This window comes from Peromyscus maniculatus, chromosome 4 (assembly GCF_049852395.1).
Source record: "Peromyscus maniculatus bairdii isolate BWxNUB_F1_BW_parent chromosome 4, HU_Pman_BW_mat_3.1, whole genome shotgun sequence".
NCBI lineage: Eukaryota > Metazoa > Chordata > Mammalia > Rodentia > Cricetidae > Peromyscus > Peromyscus maniculatus.
The window spans coordinates 121,684,161-121,701,117 of NC_134855.1; the positions used below are offsets into that span (position 1 = coordinate 121,684,161).

Consider the following 16,957-nt stretch of genomic DNA (forward strand, 5'->3'; position numbering starts at 1 on the left):
GGATACAGCCAGCATGGAGACACATGCCTTTAATCTCAATACCAACCATAGATGACCTGGAGGTCTGTATAGACAGGCAGTGATGAGGAGGTCATGTGGTTGGGTTTACAACCAATGAGAAGGCAGAACATAAAGTCAATAAAACTACAGACACACAGGAAGTAGGTCTCTTTCTGAAGGGAAGGACAGCAGCGGCAGTAAGGTAAGAAAGGATTTTTAGCTCTTAGCTATTGCTCTGACCTCTTGAGCTTTTAACTCTGCAATTGGTTCTGTATTTCTTATTTAGTAAGATGCTTACATCTACAAACTCATTTACTTAAGAAAATAATGATTTGTTCCTGAGAATGGGTTAGCTTAGAAGAAGAAAAAAAGATTGTCTTTATGCCAAATACTACTCATAAAGAAAAGGTGATTTTTTTTTTAATTTTGGTTCTGTTTGTGTATTATGTTTGTGTTTTCCTGAGTTTTCTAAATCTACTATATGTTCCTTTTATAATGATGATAGTTACTTAAGAAATATTTGTGCCACACTGAGGCACTACTTGATCTAAAATTTCTCAAATAGGCCCCATTTAATTTTGAAAAACTTCCTTCAAAGCATTCACTTCCTGTTCCCTTTTCTTCCAAGCACTTTATCAAAGACTATTGGGGTCCAGCCCCTCGATAGCCCTCTCCCAGGCTCCATGGAAGAAATCTACAACTAGCTGATTTACTAATCTTTGATGATATTAAATGAATCTACATACACAAAACTTTTTAGTTCATTCATTTTATTCTTCTGAGTCTCTCTACATGGCTTCTATTCTGTTTTCTTACTTAGCTCTTTTCTTGCCTGATTCTCTCTATTTCTTTCTGCTGTTTCCTCTAAGTGCTATCTTAATTCCTTTATCTTTGTTCTGCCCCATCTTGGTCTTTCTCATCTCATTCTTACCCACCTAGTTCTTCCCCATCTGGCTCTTCCTCATCATCCTTCTCATCCTCCAATCTAATTCTCCTCCAATCCAGTTCTCTGTCCCTTCTCCTCCTGTCCTCTCATAAGTCTAAGTTCTTTTCCATCTCCATCCTCATCTTCACCTTCATTTCTCTCCATCTTGGTTTTTTCCTGTTCCTCTCCCAGAAATGGTCTATCCCCTTGCAAGCTGTGTGTCCCTAAAAATAAAACTACCTCTATTTTTCTATGTTGCCATTTACTGGCAGGGCAGGATAACTCTGCTCAGAGCTAGGAAGCCTGCCTCATAGCTACACTGCACCTGGTATGCAAAAATCCCTTTTGTTCTGAGTCAATTGCTCTGGAATGCTACTTGGGCTGTGAGAGAAAGGAGGATCTGAGCTTCATTTGCACAAGAAACAAAGCTATGCACCTAACTTCTGCCTGTCTCCTAGGCCTAGGGGACAAGCAGTGTCTCCATAAGAGTGTTTACCTTAATTCAGATCAGTGGTTGGTCTGAAAAGCTTATTCTGCCTGCCATTTTGATTTAGAATGCTTGAGAGATATTTCAGATAAATACATAGTATGATAGTGCACATGAAATTCATAGCAGGAAACAGCTGATATATTAAAAGCCAAATAACACCAAATACTCCCTGAGATTTGGGTTCCTCTGTAAGAATTCCTTGATTCTTCCAGGTATAGCTTGATACCTGTGGCTCATAGAAGCACTTGGTTGCAACACATACCTATATTTTGCAATCAAATACTTGGAATGGTGGAATACTTCAATTCAGGAACCCCTTTGAAAATCTCATGAAAACCATGTGTCCTCTGTCCAGTGAAAATGTACATGTGCACATTATTTTCTTCATTGTGAAGCATTCAGTTAAATTAATTGTTCAGGGCAAGTACTACAAACAATATATTTTCATCAATATGAAGGCATGTGGAAGAGGTACAGAGATCTGGAGACCTTGGGTCTTTATACGTGTGTGTGTGTGTGTGTGTGTGTGTGTGTGTGTGTGTGTGTGTGTAAATTTTATATATGCTTGCCTATATGCGAAAGAGAAAGAGAGAGGGTCCTAGAAGGGGAAGGGTGTAACTTGCCCAAGACCATCCTGTAAGAGGATAACAAACATGGGATATATCCAAGAGTCCAAGCTTTTAGATCAAGGTTCTTCCCTCAAGTTAGCTGGGACCATAGAACAAATGGCAGTATACGCTAGATCTTCTGTGACTCTTAGAGGAAAAACAAGCTCTCCTTGCCATGACTTTTTTCTCTGGTCTTGGCACTCACACTTGATTCCAGGCATCCTTGGAATGTAGGAAGATAGTGTGGAACCTGGCCTAGCACCTAGCAGGCACTTGTCAGATTTGTGACCACAGTGTTCCCAACCAGATAAGAGATACCAAAGAGTCACAGGGAAACCCCAAGAGAGATTAGGGAATCAGCCTGTAAGAGAGTACTTTGTTACAACACAGCCCTGGGGCAACTGGATGCAGAGTGATATATAAACACTTTCCAAGAAAAGAGGTTGGAAAATTTGGTGTATGAGTAAAGACAGGGTTATAAAAGCTACAAGCTGGAAGAAAGGGGAGGAAATGGGTGCCAGATAGGCAGTGAGGAAAGCGAGAGCACAGAGGTTAGGGGTCTAACAGGAGATTTTAACTGTGTCCTCACACAGTCCCTGCTTACATGTCCCTATCCTGGTGCCAATCCAGAAACTAACCATCCTCCTGTCTTTGACTTTCCACAGCTCCCCTTTGCAGAAGGCCTGTATCACTTTTATCACAATGGCCTTGCAAAGGCCAAAAGAAGACGGAGCCTACCCCACAAGCAGCAGCTGGAGAGAGACCCCAGGGTGAGTTCTGTCCAGAAACCTGAATCTTGATCTCTACTGCCACACCAGAACTCACCTGGTAGATACAGAGGGCAGACAGGAGATGTTGAAATGCTGGGATTTTATATACTTTGATAGATGAAATGGATCATTGAAAGACACCATAGACTCCCTGCTCTTGTTTAGTGCATAGTAAAAATCCCTCGGCCACATGGACAGGGATGGGGGGGGAGGGGAATCGGGTGCATCATTGCCTTCTTTAATTATTGCATGAAGATTGCAGATTGCCTGGAAGCATGCTTTGGCCTGTGGTGAATGGAAAGACACACAATGGTTAGTGAGTTGTTTATGGAAGGTTTCTACTGGCAAATTCATGCTTTGAAAAGGTTTCTGTGTTTCATATTATGGATGGAACAATATGAAGACCAGTAGATGATGATCAGCTCTCCTCAGTGGGTGTCTCGGTATTCACATATGGCTGCAGCCACAGACTTCAGTCAGTCTTCATCCCCTTGTATCTTCTTCTACTGACCCATCTGTTCCTCACTCCTCAGCTGTCTTCTTTTTTAATTTTTTAATTAAAATATAGACATAACATTTCCCCCTTCCTTTTCCTGCCTTCAATCTACCCCTCCCCTTTGTTCCTTCTCAAATTTATGACCTTTTTTTTGAATTATTGCTATGTTTTTATTCTGCTGAGTCCACTTAGTGCCTCATATATATACATAATTTTACAAATGGCCACTTGATGTTGGATAACCTGTTATAGATTCCTGGAATAGATTGATTCTCCCTCCATCAGTAGTCCTTAGCTGCCTGTAGGTCTATGTCTAGAGGTTCAACCCCATGAACCTCCATGTTGGGATGTTTATTAGTATTGTCTTTGTTCTGGTCTTGCTTAGGAAACCATATTGTTAAGATTTCTTAGGTACATCTTCCATGTCATTTCTAGGAGATACAATCTCACAGAAGACTTCCTGGTCCTCTGGCTCTTACAATCTTTCTGGCCCCTTCTTCCTTGATGTTCCCTGAGTCTTGAGTACAGGATTGTACAGTAGATGTGTCCACTAGGGTGAGGCACCCCACAATCAGTTGTTCTCTGTGTTGTGACAGTTATGAATTTCCATCAGCTACAAAGAGAACTTGGTTGTCTTCTTAGTGCTCATGATCTCTATCTTTTACCTCAAATTTTTATTTTACTCTTGGACTCCAGATTTTATTTTCAATTCCCTTCGACAGCTAAAATTCATTTTTCCAACCAAATGTGAGACCTTAGCCATGAGGAGTTCCTCTACAGTGTTCCTGTTCCTTCTCTTCAGAGCAGGAACCTTACCATCATGTCATTCTTTCTCCTCTAGTCTCCAATTACCTCATTTACCTATACACTCATCCCATTGGAAATATTCTGGTTTCTCTTAGCCAAGTTCTAAGAGGCAAAGTACCACCAAGGTCAAGTTTGTGTCTATGCTTTGAAGGCAGTGCAACCTCTTTCATATGAATCTTGAGGAATAGATAGCAAGTGGGTGAGATGTTTGAGTTAGAGATTTGTACAAGATCCCTTTTTAGTAAGTAGACCTGGGAATTTCTTTTTCTAAAACTGATGAACATTCCATAAGTTTTAATTAGGGCTTTAATTAGAAAGTAAAGATTCCCAAGCAAGCTACCAGATGACAGGACATAGGCAATTTTGTCTTACTCCTTAACGCAGGTCTTTTCACATGGCCTGGGGGGAATTTTGATTCTGAGAAGGCATTTTATCATTGCCTTTGCAATAAAGGCCAAGTGTCTAATGCTGTGTCTGTTGTGTAAGTCATCACCATGACCCAAATGAAGAGCTCTCTTTCATAGCCTTGGCCTTGTCCCTACTAGCTAATTGCCCAAGGACACCTTTAGGCACTATTGGAAGGGATCTTATTAATATCATTTTTTAATCCAATGTGAGTACCACAGGGCAAGGACCACCCAGGTACACTATGTTACTGGTTCTCCCTCATGTCAACCATGCCCCAGCTTACCTGTGATGGGCAATCAGTTTCATTTTACTTATATAATTCTATAGAAGCCCTGTTATTGCCCTCCCACATACTCAAAAATACATAAAAGGAATGAGGCAAAAACAAAGAGATACTTTTAAGCCCAGGGAGGCTGAATGGAGAATTGAAGAACAGCCTATCTAAAAGGCTATTGTTTGGATCAGGGAGACTATATGAAGCCACTAAGTTGAGATTGTTTCACTGGAAATGATCCCTGGCATGGTGATTCTTGGTGTCCTGTGATGTTTGCAAAAGGGAAGATAATGAGATGGGTTGGTAATAAAGAAGGAGTTCGCATCTTGGTAATTCTATTCATTTGTCTTTCTTCTCAAAATGTTACCCATTGTCACACAGCGGCATCTGTTCCCTTCTGTCATGCATTTTAAGTGTCCTAGTAGTCAACTGCCTGGACCTAGTAGAAGTAAACATCTGCCCTGCCCATAAAGGCCCACAGAAGTAATCAGGGAACTTAGTCAAGATTAAATAGCCTGAATGTTGTCAATAATAAATTCATTTTAGGAGAATAAATAGAGCATGAAGTTCTCATATATCTTTAACCAAAATAAAGTTGTTTTTGTTATTGTTGTTGTTGTTGTTGTTGTTGTTGTTGTTTGAAAAAGAAAAGTTGACTTACAACTAACTGCTTCATTTCAAATTGTTACATTAAGTCGTCAATCTTTTCTGTGTGATATCCTTATGGTCGTATAATGTTAGGCACCTGCAGAGGTTAGAATTGTCAGGCACTATTCTGAACAATGATATGGAAGCCCCAGGGAAATAAACCTTTCCTCCCTGAGTTGTTTTGGTCATGACGTTTTTATCCCAGCAATAGTAACTCCAACTAAAACAAGGTTTCTAAGCATATACCAACAAATTGCAAAATGAAAGTAGAGAAATAAAAGGGGAATGGTTGGGGAACCTGAAAAATAGTTGATATAGGCTTTCATCTCTTGCATAGATGTTGCAAATCGTGATTCATGAGCCAGAATTTGAGAGTAAGTTGTTTCTTCCTTCTCTGAAAATATCTTCTAGACCATAGCCTCTCAAATTGTGCGCTGCAAACAACATGGGCTTGTATAAATAAATACTGGAATTACAAAATAATTGGCAACTGAAAAGGTTTCTGACAATATGACAGGAAATGAACAATGAATTCAAGTTATTTCAGGCAGCCTATTCCCATATTATGCCACATAATTTCACTACAGCCTGGCTCTGATATACATCAACACTTTGTCACACAGAATGCAATGCCAACCAATACTGCCTGACACACTGTCTTAGTTACTTTTCTATTGTTGTGATCAAACACCATTACCAAGGCCACTTATAAAAGAAAGAGTTTAATTGACTTACAGTTTCAGAGGGTTAGAGTCCATGATGGTTTAGTAAAGAAACAACAGAGATCTCACATCTTGATCTACAGCCATGAGGCAGAGATAAAGAAAGAGCAAGAGTCTTCCAAAACCTCAAAGCTAGCTAACCCATAGTAACACACTTCCTAAAACGTGGTTATACCTCCTAATCCTTCCCAAACAGTTCCACCAACTGAAGACCAAGCATTAAAATATTTTTATGCCTAAGGAGTCTAATTGCATTCAAATCACCACACATTTCAGCTCAAATTCAAGCACATTTCATCATATGAATTACAGTGTTTTACTCACTGTTTTTCTCAAAGTTTTCTTCTCATACAGAAATATAATGGTTTAATGATGGAATACAAAGACTTTCAGTATTTTCCTACCAGCATCCCTCAGCATGTATCAAATTAGTATATCATTAGATTGTATTGTATTATAATGCTTGACTTTAAAAATTGCTGTTTGAGCTCATGACTTGAGTTTCAAAACAAATCACTGAATTAATTTTAGCTGGGGCAGAATTTCCAACAATTTCTATAATAGCTCGAAACACCACTTTTATATTGCATGTTTATGAAATGAGGCCAATTATAAAATAAAAGCATCCATCAACTCTGGGAACATTAAAAATATTTAATCAAATATTTAGCCAAGATGTAATACTTTAAGCAGAAACAAATATATCTCAGTATGCAAATATCTATCTTAATATGCAAATTTGCCCGCATCTTTACTAAATGCTAAAATTATAGTTGTACCAGAAAAACTATCTTAAAATAAGTATTTTATGATTTGTTATCATTAAGTGTTTGCTTTGTGTAGCTATTCATATTTCTTGATACTCGGGCTCATGTAAAAAGAAATATTGAATATAAAGTGGTCATGAGTTGAAAAAGTTAAAAAGTCCCATCCTATACCAACCAATCTCAACTATGCATGTCGCCTCGGCATCATCCTTTCTGGCCCCTTTACTCACTGTCTGTGACTTATAAAAGGTAATAGAAAGCCCAAGGAACCACATGCGTGCAAAAGATAGGCCGAGCTACTACAAGTTCTTGGGGTTGCATTCAGCCAAGCAGCTTTTTGGCCTAAGAAACCAGGATCCATTACCAACCCAAGAAGTACACAAAAGAAAGACAAACAGCTGATAAAGAGAAAGGTGGATGAGTGCAGCAGGTTTCTGTTTTGGTTTGGTTTGCTTTTAGGACAGAAACTTCAACAGTGCCCATTCCACTTAATGCCAGTGGAAGCTGGATAAAAATGCTAAAGGGGGATCTAAAGAGCTACCTTTAATATGCCATCAATATGCAGACATGTATATTATTTCAAAAATCTTCTCTTTTCCAGCTTTTGCTCTGTCAAAATGTTGGCGTACTATTGAGTAGCGTGACTTAAGCTTGTGTGTTGCTAATTTCTGCCATGGCTTTATGCAGTGTGTATCTGGATATACTGTAGACTTTCAACAAGTGATGGCTGAATGACTGAATGATTACCAATTCTCCTCTTTAAATCATAAAATTGTATCGCTTTTCTCTACTTGTTTTTTTATCATTATTATAAAATACATGTCTAGGTAACAGAAGCATAGTCCTCTGTCTAGTATGCCTTTTGATGCATTCATGATCATGGGTAAAGGAGAACAGTTGCTATTTTATTTCTTCCAAGCTTGCTCTTAATGACTCACATGATGAACCATTTTTTATTTTCTAGAATATCATATATTTTTTCCTAAGCATATTGATACTCATGACACAACCATGGACATAAGCACCTGGAAAGTTTAGGCAGTAAACAGGATTTGAAGATGCGATAAATCAAAATCTGGGATGAAACAATAAAAATACATTTTCAATACCATGCTTTAAAAAAATTCTCTGCGGCCGGGCGGTGGTGGCGCACGCCTTTAATCCCAGCACTCGGGAGGCAGAGCCAGGCGGATCTCTGTGAGTTCGAGGCCAGCCTGGGCTACCAAGTGAGCTCCAGGAAAGGCGCAAAACTACACAGAGAAACCCTGTCTCGAAAAACCAAAAAAAAAAAAAAAAATTCTCTGCCATATTAAACCTCTCTGAGATTTGTCTAACTTGTTCAGAGCAGCATCAGAAAATCTCAAAGTCAACCTAATTGTGGTCCCCAGTCAACATATCAAAGCCCCATAAATTCTGCAAGACTTCAAAAAGCTATTGGAGAATAGACTTATTTAAGATGATGCTTGTTTCACAGTTCTTTCTCATCTAGCTTGTACATAGATTTTTAAAGAAAATATAGCTGAAACTCATGATGAACTCATACTACTTTATGAGCAAAAGACACTCAACAAATGGAAGCTGAGAGGTTTGATAAAGAAACAATCTGCTTTATTTATTGAAAGAAGTCATATTTGGCTTAAGATTATAATGTGCATTTTATTTTCTAAGCAATCTACTAGATCATACTATTATCCCCCAAAACTCATTTTTAAACTTGTTTCAGTTTTGTACTTCAGAAACTTCTAGAAAGGACTAGAAATAGAGCACAGCATTTAAGCACTTAGCCTAATATATGAAGCCTTGGGCTGGATCTTCAGAAAAAGAGAGGGGGCAGAGGAGAGGAGAGGGGACAGGAGGGGAGGGGAGGGGAGGAGAGGGGAGGGGAGGGGAGGGGAGAGGAGAGGAGAGGGGAGGGGAGGGGAGGGGAGGGGAGGGGAGGGGAGGGGAGGGGAGGGGAGGGGAGGGGAGGGGAGGGGAGGGGAGGAGAGGCCTGCCAGTCCACTGAAAACATCTCATATCCCAAGAAATGGATAGTGCAATTTCCTAGATTCTTCCTCTTCCATGCCTTGTATTCAGTCACATGATTTGAGCCATTTTTTTTAAAACAATCTGTTTTTGAACATGTTTGTGAAGTTTTTCTGGTACTCCAGTAATGCATAAAAGTTTGTTTCAATTGATAATAGAATCACTTCAAACTTTCACAGCCTTATCACAAAGTAAGAGAGAATTTTCCTATTCTTTAAAACAAGCTAGCCAAGCAATCATGACACACACCTTTAATCCCAGCACTAGGGAGGCAGAAACAGGTGGATTTCTGTGAGTTCGAGGCCAGCCTGGTCTACAGAGTGAGTTCCAGGACAGGCTCCAAAACTACAGAGAAACTCTGTCTTGAAAAAAACAGAAAAAAAAGAAAGAAGTTAGACATGATTCATGTGACTTGCTTGTAAAAGTCTGAGCTAATGAGTAGACCAGACTTTCTTTGTTCGTGTGATTTAAACAATAGCATAATTGATATTGTTTTTAAAGATAGGTTTATCGTCACAATTGACAGTTGGGTGACAGACAAAAATTGAGAATGCCTTGTAATTGCTGCAAGTTCTTTCCTGACTTGACACACTAATGCACTGAAGACTAATTGAATGCAGTGATTTATCCATAATTAGTGAACATCTTACTCAGCTATGTGTAGACTCAGATCAGAAAAAATAAAAGTGAGCTATGAAGGAACCCAGGAAAATAACAGAGCCATGATATAGCAATTGTGCCATAGTTCACACACATCTTCTGGGGAGAAAATGTTGTAATCTCAGCAGTTCAAAGCAAGCTGACAAATTCATGTGCCTCCTTCTCATGGGAGTTACATAAAATTTTGTCGCAACTGCTAAGCTTTTGGCTCCCAATTCTTTTCAAATATATCATCAGTTTTTTAAAATAAGGATAGATCATTGGTAAGTGCTGTAGTCTGGCCACAATCAGTCCTTGGATTTATATTGATAAAATATTTCATTACTTGGATTAAAAATTGTAGAAAAGAGGAAACATCATTTCCTTCCACTTCATATAAAAATAATGCTACCAAAAACAGTGCCCTTTCCCACTTTTGTCCTAGCCAAACTCTTCCTGAGGATGCCTAACAAAATTTGAGGCCACTCTACCTACTATCACATAGAATGTGTGACAGTCTTTCAGTCTGGGCACTGAGTGAAAAGAGAACACATAGAGTACAGAGTCTATTTCAAAAGATGTTTTCACAAATAGGCTATTTTCCCTCATAGTCTTGACTCTAAAATGGTGAGGTTTCCTAGCTTGAGATTCTACTCAAAGAAATGTTTAGGAACTGCACCCTCTGACTTCTGAATATCTTCTTGTTTTTAAATTCTTCTCTTACACATACATCCCAACTGCAGTTTCCCTGCCCTCCACTCCTCCCAGTTGACCCCCCACCTCTCCTCTCCCCAGATCCATGGATCCTCCATTTCCCTTCACAAAAGAGCAGGCCTCCCAGGGATATCAACTGAACACGGCATAACAAAATGCAATAAGACTAGGCACAAACCCTCATATCAAGGCTGGAGGAGGTAACCCAGTGGGAGGAAAAGGTCCCAAGAGCAGGCAAAAGAATCAGACACCCCCACTCTCATATAGGAGTCCCACAAAAGTTCCAAGCTAAACCTCCATAACATACATGCAGAGAACCCAGCACAGACCCATGCGGTCTTCAGTGGTTACCACTTCAGTCTCTGAGAACCCCAGTGAACTCTGCTTAGTTGATTCTGTGGGCCATGTTCTTGTGGTGTCCTTGACCCCTCTGCTCCTATAATCCTTCTTCCCCTCTTCTGAAGGATTCCCTGAGCTCCGTTTGGCTGTGAGTCTTTGCATCTGCTCCCACCAGCTATGGGAGGAAGCCTCCCTGATGAAGATTGGACTAAGCACAATCTATGAGTATAGCAGAATATCATTAGGAATCGTTTCAAGACTTTTTTCTTCCTCAGTTCTATCCTAGGTCTTCCAGAACAATCTTCCTTGGTTCTGTCCTCGGTCTCTGGGCTTTCTGGAATACCTTCTTTAGGGAAATGGGAAACATAGGCTTGCCTGTATGTTTACTTGTTAGGAGACATAACTAGGGGCATGATAGGTGATAGATCACATTTTTCCAAGGGCAAGAGTCCTACCAGCATTTGTATTTGTATGAAACCTCTATTCTAGAGGCTGTTGTCAACTGCTGTCTCTTCAAATTCCTATTTCCTTGTAGCATCAATTGGAGCAAGAGTGGTTCGTGACTTAACAAAAGTTGTAAGGCTTACAGAGGGCCTTAACTGCTACAGTGTTTCTCTGTTGCAGGTTCTTATGACACAAATGAATTTCCCCTGCTCTTATGCACAAAATATTAAGGAAAGGAAGAGTCCTAAGGAAACATGGATGAGCCTTTTGCCTTAAAGCTTTATAGTATTATCATTTAGACAAAATAAATTCTGAAAGGGTAAATGGCTTCTGGAGTCACATAGCCATAATTTATAGGGAAGTAAATAAAGTTCAGTACTCTTCCCAATAGTATGATGTATTTAATTAAAAAGCTAAGTGAGTGTGGCACACACCTTTAATCCCAGCACTGTGGAGGCAGACGCAGGTAGATCTCTGTGAGTTCAAGGCCAGCTTGGTCTACAGAGTAAAAAGCTAAGTGAATATGGGTATGGCTTCTGAGCTTGTAGTTCTTTAAAACAATGTTTTCATCACTAGTTGAACTTTAAATTAAAAGTGATATTAAAATATTAAGATATAAAATAGACTTCTATAGTTTATGTTAACTGAATAGGTTGAGCTTTGAAGAAATGGGGAGAGGAAGAGGGCACTGGTAGGCGCCAGGGCTTGTCTCACTCCACAGCTGGGTTATTCTGTGCCCTAATATGGCCGGGAACTGAACAATGGGAAAATGAAGCAGGGAGTTGGCCTCAGTTCTCTAGTCGTTCTCACAGTTTCTGGATGAGAGATTATAGCATTTTAAGATAATACTTTGGATACAAAATATTTTCTGAATACAAACTGACTTCATCTGCTGTGGGGGCAATGGGACATGACCAGGTTCCAAACTTCCACACTTGTAGAATATTGTCTCAATATTTATGTCTAACTTCCCCCAAGGAATTTTTGAAGTTAATTTTAACCATGCATAATTTCCACTTTACATGCTTTAGAATTCAATCCTTGAGGTGTGATTTCTCGCTGAAAAAGTAAACAAAGATGGTATCGTCACTTGGATTTCCTAGAAACATATCCTAAGAAGTAGACTTATGTGTAGTTTTCTTGGGGAATGAGGCAGGTAGGGGTCAGCAGAGGAAGACACTGACCTTGGAATGTGGCTAATAACAGGCTACCTCAGCCAATCCTACAGCTATGTCCTTTCAGAGGGACACCAACTCAAGACAAGGAAGCAGGCCTGTGTGCTCCTGTGTTGACCAGATGATTGGTATTCCTTAAAGACTCTTAGACAAATCACATTCTACTGCCAAAGGCAATTTAGAGTCTAAGGCAAAATCTGGACCATCCTCAGCAACTGGGAATGTAGGATGGCTCTGTGAAGTGACCCAGGAACATCCCACAGTGCCCACCACAGCTGGCATGCCCAATTAGCTCAAATTGTCTTCTGAAAAGGGAAGAAACTCACATTTGACTCATAAGAAATGGTGTGCAATTGAGCCTGGGGTTCAGAAACACTCACCTTCCCTTTAGGAAACATGTTTAGATCCACTGCCGTCCAGGACTTCCTATTCCATCCCACTCCCATCTCGATATGTGACAGGTCAGGGGCGGCTAAGTGATGCCCTTGGGATGACCTAGGGTTGATGGCCCAGCTAGCACCACAAAGAAAGGTCTTTGACTCAGAGGTAGCAAGCCTTCCAGAGTCCAGCCTTCCCTACTCAACCCAGCTCCTCACCTTACCCCCACCTGTCTCCTCCAGAGCTCACTTTAAACCCAGGGGAAAAGCCTGGATCTGTGGCTAATGACCTTGACCACATTTTGAGCCCAGATGCTGAAGCTGTGAGATCCAAGGGGAGCAGCTCCTGGCTTCGCTTCCCATCTGGCAGCCAAATTCATTTTCTAGACACCGTGTCAAGGTCCAGCAGGTGTTTATAAGTGATGTATTTTCAGGGTGACTTGGCAGCATCCAGAGATGAACTTGATGGGGGAGATCAAAGGGAGATGCCTACATGAGTGCCCATATTGGTGGGAAAAAGCTCTTCTGCCTAAATCCACTGGTTTTATTTTAAAACAGGGAGCGACTTCCAGTCTCTCCTCTGGGCATTGCAGATGTGCCTGGCTTCCTGCCTCAGTGCTCTGCTATTGATACTATAATTAACTATTTGTGGGGAACTGGGGAGAAGTGTTTACTACAGCTTAGGGAAGGCAGGGGAAAGCTGCCAGTGAGTAAGCCTGGTTATTTCCCTAGACGTGAGCACATTTTTAAATGATGGCTGCTATTCTTGCTGCTATCCACCGTAAGGAAGGGGCGGGAACACTCTGGGGGATGCTGTGAGCAAACCCAGACAGCTCTCAGCAGCTGGAAGTTTCACTGGGAGGAATCTAAGGGTGTGTAACATAGAGCTTAAGCTAGCCTCAAACTCACTATGTGCCCCCAGCCTAGCCTCAAACTCTACCCTTCTGCCTCAGCTTCCCAAGTGCTAGGGATACAGGGGTGCATTAGTATGCTTGGGCCACATGCATCATCTTTCTAAATCACAAAACAGACAACCAGAGATGAGCTAGCAAACTTAGGATTACCCGAGGAAATGCATAAATGAATGTCAAGCAACTTTCTCCTGACTTGCCTTACCAAGTTCTCTCCCAGTCTGTCCCCAAGACACAAAAAGAAAGGTCTTTATGGGCAGAAAAACATCCCTATTAAATGCTGTAAAAGTGAGTATTTTGTGTATGTTATCAAACTCTCCATGCAATTCCTTTATCTGGATGCTTGCTAATGAGCTATGTATTTACTGGACCCTACCTACATGCTGGGCACTGTTCTGGGTCCCAAGATACAACAGTGAATAAAATAAAGCCCCCCCCCCCACAAAGCTTGAGTACTAATGAGGGTGAAAGAGAAAGGCATAAAACTCCAGGACTGGTTGTTTTAAAAAAAAAAAAAGAAAGAAAGAAAGAAAAAGTATTATAAGGATGAATAGAATAGAGCGGAGTGGGAGGAAGCGAGCACACCATGGGAGGGGCGCTCCTAGTTTATAAAAAGCATCTAGGGCTAGCTACCGTGCTAAGGTTACATTCAAAATAGAATTGAAGAAAATAGGAGGAGACCCATGTGTGTATCTGGAGACAGAGGATCCAGGCAGAAGAAGAAGCAAGAAGAAAAGACCTGGAGTCCAAAGACACATAGTGTGTTCTAGAACAGCAAGATGTGCTCTAGGAATGGTAGGAAGGCTGCAAAGGAAAGAGCCAAAGGAAGGAAGAGATGTGATCAGAGAGGTGACAGGGCAAGATCTTGGGCAGTGCTAAGTGGTCAGTTCAGGAACTCTGGAAGCTCAAGGGTGTCTCAGCCTGTGGGCAAAGAAAGGTTACAAAGTGGAGCAGAGGAAGAGAAGATCAAGGCAAACTAATGACAATGTTTTAGGAGAGAAATGAAGGCAGCTTCAGCTTTGTAGAAGTGAGAAACAGGCCAAACAGGCACATTCTGTGGAGGGAGTATTCAAGGTTTCTGATGCCTTTGTTGATGGCTTAGACAGGGAGAGAAAGCGAGAGCAGTGAGACTCCAAAGGTGGCGACCTGCTTTACTACAGCGTGGAAATAGTACTCAGTTGAGGAAGATGGGGACTGTAGCAGCTCCTAATGGGCAACGGGTAGGCAATGTGAATTTAGAATTAAGCATGTTAACGTCCATCAAGTACATGAATAGAGAGGTAACATGAACAAATGGCCACAGGGATCTAGGAGAGAGGTCAAAGTTGGAGCATCCACTGGGATCCACTCACTTATTGCTAGAATTAGATGCCATGAGAGTACCAGTTGAAATTACCTAAGAAATTTTAGTAGTAGCCTAAAAAAAAAGATGAATAAGAATGAGACCTAGAAAATCACAAAATGTAGGGTCCCAGGGAAGATGACTGGGGACCAGCAGAAGAGACAACAACATGGGAAACCATAGAATCAGATTGTTCAAAGAAGAACAATCCAGTCAGTATTTCCTAATGCATCCATATTTGAAAGACTAAACTGATCTTACCTACAATTATTTGTTATTGGAGATGTTGGTATTGTCTCACTTTCCACTCTTGTCTGTTTTTCAATTATCTCAGATGATACTAAAATCCATGGTGCATAGATAAACTTATGAAATAAAATAGGTGGCATGAATTTTGCTGGACACTGCTATGACTGTGATGAACAGTGGACAGTAAGACATAGAGTCAAGCTTGACTGAGAAGGATGAGGACCAAGCTCTTAGGATTTCAAGCCCAGGGCTGAGGAGAATGTCCAGTCAGTAAGGATTTACTATGTGAGCATTCTGACCCATGGTGCATCCCTATAACCCATGTGGGGGAGAAAAAACTGAGAGCAGAATTCCTGGTTACAATTTGAGTACTGGAGAGGTGAATACACAAGGATCCTTAAGTTTGCTGGACAGTCAGCATGCTCTAATGGTGATCCCCAGCCCAATGAAAGATTGTCTCAAAAAACAAGGCAGATAACAAGTGAGAAATGACTCTTGAAGTTGTTCTGTGACTTTCACACACACACACACAAAAACATACACCTGCACATACATGTACACTTACATACAAAACACACACCACACACACACACACACACATACACACACACACAGAGAGAGAGAGAGAGAGAGAGAGAGAGAGAGAGAGAGAGAGAGAGAGAGAGAGAGAGATACCTGCCCTCACACACAGAGAATTCAAGTTGGACAAAGAAATATCTCAGTAAGAAGACCTGCTTCTACAGTTATATGGTGAAGTTACCGAGAAAAAGCCTCTGTTTGATGAGGTGGGGGAATTTACATCCCATAACTCCTTTTATTTTTAAGAAACTGAAAAAGCCAAGAAAAAAAGATAAATGTTACTGAAAACCAACAGGAGAAAAGTGCTAACTTCCAGCTAAGGAAAATAAAAATCCAGCTTATACTGATGGAATCTTCAACATATCTTCATGGATTTCAGAAAAACAAGGTTCTTAAAAGAATTTCTTTGTTGAGATTCAAACCCCTAACTAGAAAGTAACTTCTCAATGGAGTCATTGCTCCAAATGGAATGGATTTTAGTCAGTACTTACTTAGCTGAAGAGAACTGTAAATATTCCTCACTGGTGACATGAACAAGTATATAAAAGTCAATCTCACTACTAAATATTCCTAAAATAACATTTTGGGTGGCAAATATAGACTTTGTTTTGTGGTTCCTCATAAAGGGTTTTTTTTTTTTTAAGTCTTCAGAGCTCCCATCCATTGTTTCTAAGTTGGTTTAGCCCATGACATTTTTGCAATCCTATTTCCCATCTGTAAAAGGGCTTGATGCTGTGAAGTCCCAGTCAGGGGAATATTTTTAAGTGAGTGAAATTGAATCCCTGCCATTCCCAAGCACATGCAAGTCTTGTGGGTTCAGAAAAGGGCAAGGGGATGAATCCAGACCTAGAAATGAGCAAACAGTAGCTAGACAATGATATTCACATCTGAATAACAGCCCCACTGCCGGGGTTTATCTAATTGGTTTGCCATTATCTGTATTGAAAAGGTTGTATTTTCCATCTTCTCTATGGTAAGTATGTCTCATTTAGCAATTAAAAAAACATATTGCCTGAGAGAAAACAGGTAAGACAAAACAATTTTCTATTCCCTGAAAGAGAAGAACAACCCATCTCCAGGTATTAAAGAAATTCTTAATGGGTGTTAGTTGTGAGGACACCTTGAAGAATCCACATGAGAAAGCCCATCAGAAAATGGAAGCAGAGAAAAACAATCACAGCCTACTGTGAGGAAAGAAAACCCAAATAATTGTCTATTTGGAAGAAAAGGAGCGTGAGGGATCTGACC

The 16,957-nt window shown here is 40.5% G+C and overlaps 1 protein-coding gene across 1 annotated transcript in view; it reads left to right on the top strand.

Moving 5' to 3' along the window:
* Window positions 1-16,957, top strand: part of Pcsk2 (proprotein convertase subtilisin/kexin type 2) — a 246,580-nt gene that overhangs the window by 31,665 nt on the left and 197,958 nt on the right. Inside the window, exon 2 of the mRNA XM_006983689.4 lies at window positions 2,689-2,793. Within this exon, the coding sequence (XP_006983751.1) occupies window positions 2,689-2,793 (105 nt within the window). The remainder of the gene's footprint in view (window positions 1-2,688; window positions 2,794-16,957) is intronic.